Raw genomic sequence first — 9,847 nt, 5'->3', positions numbered from 1 at the left:
TATACAGGAACCTTCGGTATATAAATCCGTAAATAAATAAATATTGAGTGCCTGTTGCAATTGCGGGCGCCTGATACATTTGAATGCCCTGGACACATACTTCTTTCCTAGCGCATCCTGTTTAACACTGTCCTTCATTTAAATACTGCATCAGTCACCCAGAGGATGTGTCTGCCTTAGGAAAACTGGCACTTATATTCAGCATACGTCTTATTGCATTGGCCTGTGTATGTTCTTGTGTGATTCACCGTTTACTGGGGATACAAGACATATAATTGTTTTAAATAAATGCATTTGCCAAATTCTATGCAGCCCAGCATCTTTCCAAGTGCTTGGCCGCCTCGAAACAATCATGACCCAGGCACCCCGAGCATAGCATAGCCCGATCACTCTCCGCTGCCCCAGCCTCTGTTCCACCCCTTCAACCTCCCGCGCTTTTGGTTCGCGGTCGCGACCCGGCTACAAGCGTCTGACGTCACTTACTGACTGCGACAGACGGCTGTTGGCTGACTCCGCCCTTTCCTCTCAGGCGTGCGCTCCGATTGGTCGGACCGTGCACAGTCAGGGCGTCTGCAGTCCCGCCAGTTTCAGCCTGTGTTGTTTAGCGCGTTTCTGAGGGGAAGTGAGACGTACAGTGGGTCAGCGAGAGCGGGGTAGACAGGTTATACGGACACCGGGTCAGCGAGATCCAGGGAGACAGACGCACGGATACCGGGAGAGGGACTCGGGGGGCTGTTAACAGTTACAAACGGCGGTCAGCGAACGCACGGCAGACCATGGCTCCCGTATCCAGCGCAGACACCGAGCCGGAGAGCAGCGGTAAAGAGAGAGAAGGTCAGAGCTCCTGAGAAGAGGGACAGGGAAAGTGGGAGGTTCAGAGCTCCTGCGAAGAGGGACAGGGATAGTGAGAGGGTCGGAGCCCCTGAGAAGAGGGATAGGGAGAGGGTCGGAGCTCCTGAGAAGAGGGGCAGGGATAAGGAGAGAGTCAGAACCTCTGAGAAGAGGGGCAGGGATAGGGTCGGAACCCCCTAAGAAAGAGGGACAGGGAGGGGGTGGGAACCCCTAAGAAAGAGGGGCAGGGTGGGAACCCCTAAGAAAGAGGGGCAGGGAGAGGGTGGGAACCAGGGAGAGGGTGGGAACCAGGGAGAGGGTGGGAACCCCTGAGAAAGAGGGCAGAGAGAGTGTTGGGAGCCCCTGAGAAAGAGGGCAGGGAGAGTGTTGGGAGCCCCTGAGAAAGAGGGCAGGGAGAGGGTTGGGAGCCCCTGAGGAAGAGGGAGAGGGTTGGGAGCCCCTGAGGAAGAGGGAGAGGGTTGGGAGCCCCTGAGGACGAGGCAGAGGGTTGGGAGCCCCTGAGGGAGAGGGGCAGGGAGAGGGTGGGAACCCCTAAGAAAGAGGGGCAGGGTGGGAACCCCTAAGAAAGAGGGGCAGGGAGAGGGTGGGAACCCCTAAGAAAGAGGGGCAGGGAGAGGGTGGGAGCCCCTGAGAAAGAGGGCAGAGAGAGTGTTGGGAGCCCCTGAGAAAGAGGGCAGAGAGAGTGTTGGGAGCCCCTGAGGAAGAGGGAGAGGGTTGGGAGCCCCTGAGGACGAGGCAGAGGGTTGGGAGCCCCTGAGGGAGAGGGGCAGGGAGAGGGTTGGGAGCCCCTGAGGAAGAGGGTTGTGGCCTCTGAAGAGAGTGGGTCGGGCATTTCATGAGAAGGCAACAGAGAGCAGGGCCCTGAAGGGGGAAGAAAATATTTTGCTGCATATCAACTCTACCCTGTGACCATGTCTGGACTTGTTTGACAAGTCACTGCCCCTATTCTTACCTTATTTCATGCCCATTTTCCCCATCACAGCAGAGCTTGGCCGCATGGCATGGGTCCAAGGATTGCAGCTGGGGGTATGGGTCCGCAGTGGCTGTGCTTTATTTTTTATAAAAAATTATGAATTGCCTTCCAGAACTTACAAAAAGTTCTTCCAAAACGTTTTATATAAGTTTAAAAAGTCCTGTATGCTTTAATATGAATTTTTCCCTTTCAGCCATGTCCAACTCCAGCAGTTGTGCAGCCTCACGCTCTCGACGGGAAAAGAGAGAGAAAAAAGGGCGCAGAGACGCATTGGAACTACTAAAGAAAGCCAAGGCTGGTGAAAAAGTCAAATACCAGGTAAATGGCTTTTATTTTCTTAAGAAATTAGATCTTTCAACCTTTTTTTTTTAAATTTATAAATTTTTATTGGCATAAAACACTTCGTTTAATACAAAGAGGTCTGAGTGGTATAATCTTTTCATAACGGATATAGTACAAAAGTATAGTAACGCCATTATGGTGTAGAAAGAATCGTGCTCCCACCAGTGTCCCAACCCTCCTCCCCCCTCCCCCGTTAGAGGTTAACAGTGTAAATAAAAATTATTAATTAAAGAAACACATTATAACATGGCTATGTATAGTCCAGAATACACTTAGGCAAAGTTTCTTGTCCATGTAGTCCTGTACCATTGACAACAAGATCTGCAGTTAAATCTGAATATGGGGATCCGATCAAAAGTCAAATAGCCAAAATTATAAAGAGGTAGTTAATAGCCACGAATCATAGATCCCCTAAGTTTTGGAAAAATTGTAAGTAGTCTGATGTTTGTAAGCATTAATTTTCCCTAAGGTATGCATGTTCAGTACATGTTTTTGTACATCTTGTAGTGTAGGAACCTGTATGTTCTTCCATACTCGTGCTATGGCGCACCTCGTCGCTGTTATCACATATTTAATAAAATAAGTATGAAATTTGGATCTGTCTGGTATTTCTTCGTTCAGTAGTGCTTGAGAAGGGCTAAGTGATATGACGCCAAGAATTGTGGTAACCCAAGACAATACCTTGCTCCATAGTTGCTGTATTTTAGAACATGTCCACCAAAGATGGAAAAAAATGCCCTGTAGTTGATATAGCTTCCAACAAAGTCCCGTGGTTCCAGGAGAGAGATGTTGTAGTTGGGTGGGTGTCATATACCACCGAAAAAACAATTTGTATCCATTTTCAATGTGAAGCGCTGATATTAACCCCTTTCTCATTTGTTGAAATATCCGTTTCCAATCATCAGCTGACCAGCCGCATTGAAGGTCTCGCTCCCAAGCTGTGATATGAGTTGCTGACATAGTTAAGCTACCAGCAAGTAGCCCATGAATTTTAGCAATATGTTTACTAATTTTATCTGCATTTCTACACATGAATTCAAAAGAAGATATTCGCCCTGTAAGATCCCTTGCAACCTGATTTTGAAGAAAGAAATGCCTGACCTGCAGATATTTAAAAATGTCCGCAGAGTCTAATTGGAATCTGTCACTAAGACTGTACTATCTCTCACCTGCAGTGAGATATAGTACAGTCTCACTCTCTACATCGACTACAGACAGAGTCCCACCTAAGTCCAGCCGGCCCTGGCTCAACCTGCGGGGAACGAAGGATGGTATTGGTGAAGCTCCAGCTGGCCTCTGTCCATCAGCCCACTCTGCCTGCCGACGATGGGGACTCGTAGGTCTTTATCTTTGGGTTTCGTTACCCCCACCTCGGCCCAAGGGTCCACCTCCGACGCAACAACATCATTGTCATTGTTATACACCTATTGATTAAAAAAAAATTCTTCTGAAGGCACAGTTTGGATGCCTATAGGAAGGGGTGCTTAGCAATGGGTGTCTTCAGCAACTTTGGCCAGAAGCTGGATAAAAAACGAAGCACGTAGTGAGCACCCATAGAAATTATGGGCACCTGATACATTTGAACCCTAGGGATGCACAATTCTCTAGTGCGTAATTTTTTTACGCATCCATTTAAATACTGCATTAGATGTGCAGGGGTTGCAGTTGCTTACGCATTAGGAAAATCAGCACCCAATACGAGTGCCCATTTTCAGTGCACCGTATTAGTGCATTGGCCCCAGAAATTGGCCTGAAGATGCGGGATAGAAATGGACAATCATATTGAGTGCCTGTTGCAATTGCGGGCACCTGATGCATTTGAATGCCCTGGACACATAATTCTTTCCTAGCGTATCCTGTTTAACACTGTCCTTCATTTAAATACTGCATCAGTCACCCAGAGGATGTGTCTGCCTTAGGAAAACTGGCACTTATATTCAGCATACGTCTTATTGCATTGGCCTGTGTATGTTCTTGTGTGATTCACCGTTTACTGGGGATACAAGACATATAATTGTTTTAAATAAATGCATTTGCCAAATTCTATGCAGCCCAGCATCTTTCCAAGTGCTTAGCCGCCTCGAAACACCAAACCCCCCTGGGTCCAAAAGCTGTGCAATTTGCATAATACCTTTAGTCGTCCAGCTTTTAAAAGCTTGTGGGTTCTCTGCTGGCCAAAAGGAAAGATGGTGCAAGAGGTGAGTACTAAGGAAAAAAGTTTTTTGTCCCACTAACACTTTCCTCCAGTGCTCCCAGATCAGTAAGGTAGAATTCACAGAATCAGGTAAAATTACTGTTGGTCGCCAAGTGGAACGTTTTTGCCAAAGTATTGCAGTTATAGGGAGAGTTCCTAATATCGCCTGCTCTAGAAGTATCCAGGGTTTTTGTTTTAATTTATGCCGTTCTACTGCTGCTTTAAGTTGGGCTGCCCCTTATAACGTAGTAGGTTTGGCATCCCCATACCTCCTTGGGTTTTAGGCAAATACAGTGTCTCCTGTGCTATTCTAGGTCTTTTGCCTTTCCACAGGTTTTTATTTAATCGTTTTTGCTACTTTTCCAGAGTTTTCGTTGGAAGCACAATTGGCAGCGTTTGTAATAAATATGGGATCCTTGGCATTATATTCATTTTTATAACTGCCAAGCGTCCCAACCAAGAGATATGGTAGCGATCCCACTCCTCCATTTCTTTATAAATTCTAGCCATTAGTGGTGGATAGTTGAGTTGAAATAAATTACCCTCACTACCTAGATATATCCCCAGGTATTTTATTTTATTTTTAGCCCATTTGAAAGGGTGTTTCTTTTTTAGCTGTGGTTATAGAATCAGGAGGGATTGAGACATTTAAAAGCTCGGATTGCTCCCAATTGATTTTAAAGCCTGATACTAGACTAAAAGCTGTAATCTCTTCCGTAACAGCCTTTAATGATTGGGTTGGGTCAGTAATGGTGAATAAGATGTCATCTACAAATAATGATAATTTGGGGGAAAAGTCGCCAGCCTTAATTCCTTTAATATTGTTCTTGTTCCGAATCCAGTGTGTAAAGTACTCTAAAAAGAGAGCAAAAAGTAACAGAGATATAATGGACAGCCTTATCTTGTCCCCAACCTACCAAAAACGGTTGAGAGTATCCCCCATTTTATTTTTAAGCACGCTGTAGGTGCTTCATATAGTTTTTGGACCCACCTAATGAATTTCTCCCCAAATTTGAAGTGCTCGCATGGTCTGGAAAAGAAAAGGCCAATGAACATAATCAAAAGCCTTTTCGGTGTCTATTGCTAGCAGCACCATTGGTACATTTTGAGACCGAGCCCACCACATGGAATTGACAGTTTTTCGGATATTGTCGGAGGCCATCCTTCCAGGAATAAATCCTGATTGGTCACAATAATCAACTCCAGGAGAAAGGCGTTAAGCCGATTTGCCAATATTTTAGCTAGAAGTTTCATATCTAAATTTATTAATGATATGGGGTGATAAGATCCACACACCGTGGGATCTCGACCAGGCTTTGCTATAAGAGTCACCCCTGCTAGATTAGCAATCTGGGAAAGAGAAAAAGGACATTGTAATGAGTTAGAGGGAGAATAATAAAGGTGTAATTGTACTGGCAAATTTTTTTATAGAAGGGGGCTGTGTACCCGTCGAGGCCTGGCGACTTTCCTTTTTTTCAGAGACTTTATTGCCTAAGCTACCTCAGCGTCCGTAATATCCCTATCAAGTACCTCTTGTGCTTCGGGTTGTACCTGTGGTAAAGATGTATTGAAAAGGTAACTGTCTATCCCTGTCTGCCTTATATTAGGGGTTGTTGCATAAAGATCAGAGTAAAATTGGAGAAATCTTTGTCGTATTTCTGTATTGGAGGTTAGTATCTGCCCTGTTTCATCTTTCAACTTTACAATGTTATTTTGGAATTGTTTTGTTTTCAGTTTGCGTGCCAGTTGCTTACCAGCCTTGTTCCCCCCTTCATAGTATATTTGTTTGTTGAGTTCTAGTTTGTAAGCTATCTGAGCTGCCTCCAGCTCCCCCAAATGAAGTCTTCGCTTGTCCATTTGAGCCAATATGTTGCTGCCCCCCGTACTAGAGTGAATGTGTCCCAAACGTTGCAATTGTATGATAGTTTCCATCTTATCTCGATTTCTTTGCTTTTTGAGGTATGTCCGTCTTGCAATTAGTTTACCCCATATGACGCTTTAAGGCAGTACCATAAAGTCAAGGGGGAGACCTCATCTGAATCATTCATTTGTATATATTCCTGAATGTCAGTCTGGAGTTGTGTGCAAAAGGCACTGTCCTCAAGGAGGTCATCATTGAGCTTCCAGAATTGTTGCCCTCTCTCATATGAGGAAATATTTAATTTCATAGTGACTGGACCTTGATTGGACCGGGTAATTGATCCAATAGAGGGTTGGGAAACCTGATTACCTCTTCGTAGCTAAGAGTTGTTCTAATCAATTCTGGAATAAGATTGATGGGCTCTGGAATAGAAAGTGTAATTTCTTAGTTTGGGGTGCTATACTCTCCAGGCATCTATTAGTCCTTGTCGGTGGATAAATCTTTTAAAGATCTTATGGTCCTTTCCTTTAGCATGTATTGTTCCCTGGGAATTATCTAGTTGTAAGTTGTGTCACATTAAAATCGCCACCAAGTATCAAATGGCCTTCGGCGGTGCATTGGTCAATGATCTGGGACAGATGTTCTAGAAGAGAACCCTGTGCGGTGTTCGGGGCATATATATTTAGGAGTGTGTATTTCTCCCCCCACCCCATTGTGATAATGAGAAGTATGTATCTACCCTCCGAGTCTGGAAAATAGGCCACTTACACAAGGATCTGATCTTTGAGGATCAGTATTCCCACCCCCAGATATTTGTGCCATTGGTCTGGCTGCCCAGTATTGCGTTGGGTATAAGTTATGCTTGAGTAAGCGTTGATATCTCTTTTTTAGGTGTGTTTCCTGGACAAAACTATTGAAGTATGATGTAGCGCCAGTTCAGAAAAAAGAGAGTGACGCTTTAAAGGAGAATTCAATCCCTCGACATTAAGGGACAAGAAATTTATTGTCTTCGACCTTTTTGTGAAGACGCTCTACCTCCGATTGCAATAAGGTGTAGTTTTCACTGTTCGCCTTGATGTCCTCACTGTTTGTTTCCGCTCGAGTTTCCACCTCAAATATGCCATGGCCATTTTCTGCGATATCTCCTTTTAATTACTCGATCGAGTTCATAATGTCGTTGGTATTGTTCAATATATCTCTTTTGAGGTCTGCAAACCAGATTTTCATTTCTGCTCTGGTCGGGAGCTCGCTTTCATCCAAAATCGGTCCTTCTTTGTTAGCGTCCATAGCAAGTGCTCCCGTTCCCACCACTGCCATGTCAGTACTGGGGGGCTCGTCTTCTAAGGCAAAGTTTTGGTAGGAGAACTTCCTAAAGTCGATAGGTTTTTGCCTATTGGACATCTGCCTTATCTTCAGGTAGTTGAGCAGCACAGTAAAAATTTGACCGCTGATGGGATAGATATGAGGAAATTCTGTTGGTTGTCAGAGGAGGCTCTAGTTCAAGCAGCCATCTGCTGAGGTGATGTCACTTCCTCTCCTTTCAGCCTTTTAAAGAAATGTGAAACCCTTTCCAAATATTCTTTGCCTTCAGATTCCCAGCCTACCTACTTGATTTATATACCATTGCTGTCTTTTTTTTTTTTTTTTTTAATAAATTTAGACAACACAATTTTGCATTTAAGTGCCTATTTACTAAATGTTTTCTCCCATTTTGTGTCTAAAGGAAAATTCATAGGAAATAAGACTCGAGGTTAATTTTCTAAAGGTTTCCACACAAAATCAGCATGTGTGTGTAAATACTAAATTAATGGTGGTAATCATTTAATATATTAATGCTTGATTTGTTCAAAATAAAAGGTTTTGATCATCTTCTAGAACTATCCTTGGACCCTCATCCTTAATCAGCTTTGTCCCCCTGGTATTCTTCTGACCATCAACTGACAGTTGGTAAATGGAGTGGTGTGTTCGTTGTTTAAATAAAATACTCTCTCTTTTTATATGCAAGAGAATAGTCATGCATGTCCTGTTTACTGCACTCTGGGCCCTCTTAGTGTTAATACTTTAGCCCTGACTGAGGTTTAGCTGCCCTTCAGTTCTTTCTTCATGGTTTATACACTTTAGGTGATTTAATCTTCACGCTTGGCAACCAAATTCATTGATACTATGGCTTCTCTTTTGCCATGCTATTAATTCTCCCACTCATGCAGCTGGTTACTTCTTAGATGTGTTATTCCATCAAGATAATGTGAAGAGTAGAGACCTGATTCACAGATTATATATCCAATCAGTCCCTTGATGAAACCACTGATTCAGTCTGGCCTTAGGTTCTCACTGAAGAGTAGCTTCTCCCCATTGTGAGAGTCTTGTTGGTCTTACAGAGGCTCTATTGACCTTGCAGAGTTTGAATCCCATTGGCTCCAGCTACAGAGGAAGGCATCCTTCAATGAATGTTGTTAAGAACATAATTCGCCATACTGGGTCAGATCAGTCGAGGTTGTAAGTACCCAAACATTAATGTCCTATTGTGTAGGCAGATGGACTCAAGGCCAGTGGGTTTATGCTCCCCTACCAGCAGATGGAGACGGAGCAAGACAGTATATAAAACCCTGCAGTGACCCCAGCCCTGTATACTCTGTCTCCATGCATCTCCCTATGGGGATTGCTTTGAGCTTTTTGAAAGGAGAAATTTGAAATTCTAAATTCAGGAAAAGAGAGCTCTGCTCTCCTGTGGTCATACCTAAAGGTCTCTCCCCCAGTTGAGAATTCCTGAGGCGATTTCCATGGTCTCTCAGAGGTGTGCCTTGGTCCAGTAGCTGAGTTTCCCAGCATGGACTTAGATGCTAGTTCAGCTGAAAGGAGGCTTGTGCAGGAGGCTGAGCACGGCAGTGACAGCTGATGCCCTCTCCCCCCACAGTCAGAGACAGTCTCTGTACTCAGCCAGTAAGCACTGAGCTCAGGGAGGGTTAAAAAAAGTTTTACCTGAATCAGAGACAGGGGTTTCAGGGTTTCCTCTGGTCTCTGTTCTCGGTATGCCGTTCTGATGTTCGTTCCTGCTCCCGTTGGGGTTGGGGAACTGGGCACCCTGGTGGGTTGCACTGGTTAGGCCCTGCACTTAGGCTTTTTTCTTGCACGCCGTGTGGTAGGCTGCAGCGGCCATTTTTGAGCGCTCTTGTGTGTGCTCTATTGCCCTCTATAGGCTGTTGGTGTGCACAGTGTGTCTGCTCTGTGCACGTGTTATGCGCTCTGTTTTTGGTCATGCTTTTTACACGCACAAACCTTTTTACACGCTTAACTTGGCTCACAGGTTGTGCGTGCTTGCCACGCTTTCTTCTAGGTGCTTATTTTTTGGACCCATTTCATTTTTTTGTTTTAAATATAAACTTTTATTGACCATAACATACCACATACTGCCTCACAATCTGTACAATTCAGTGTCAATAGTGTCAAGAGAAAATGGAATAATAATAATAGTGTCAAAATAATAATAAAATTTATTATTAATTATTAATTAAAAAAAAATAGTGTTAAGAGAATGGAGAAAAACCAAAAATACAACCGCACTGAATATTTATCGGAGCCAGTTAGCACAATATAAAAATATCATCAACGATACAAAGAAGGAATT

At 44.1% G+C, this 9,847-nt stretch overlaps 1 protein-coding gene across 3 annotated transcripts in view; it reads left to right on the top strand.

Annotated features, from left to right (window-relative positions):
- The first annotated feature begins 536 nt into the window (after positions 1-536).
- POLA1 (DNA polymerase alpha 1, catalytic subunit) overlaps positions 537-9,847 on the top strand; it is a 1,013,915-nt gene continuing 1,004,604 nt past the window's right edge. For 2 of the 3 annotated variants that reach the window (XM_029603086.1, XM_029603087.1), the window contains exons 1-2: positions 538-834; positions 2,019-2,143. In XM_029603086.1, the coding sequence (XP_029458946.1) occupies positions 777-834; positions 2,019-2,143 (183 nt within the window). In that variant the 5' untranslated portion in view covers positions 538-776. Of the gene's footprint in view, positions 835-2,018; positions 2,144-9,847 lie in introns of all 3 variants that reach the window. The other variant, XM_029603088.1, reaches the window with a different exon arrangement.

This window comes from Rhinatrema bivittatum, chromosome 5 (assembly GCF_901001135.1).
Source record: "Rhinatrema bivittatum chromosome 5, aRhiBiv1.1, whole genome shotgun sequence".
NCBI classification, from domain to species: domain Eukaryota; kingdom Metazoa; phylum Chordata; class Amphibia; order Gymnophiona; family Rhinatrematidae; genus Rhinatrema; species Rhinatrema bivittatum.
The sequence above is the reverse complement of the archived record's forward strand: the minus strand, read 5'-3'. Positions and strand labels throughout refer to the sequence as shown.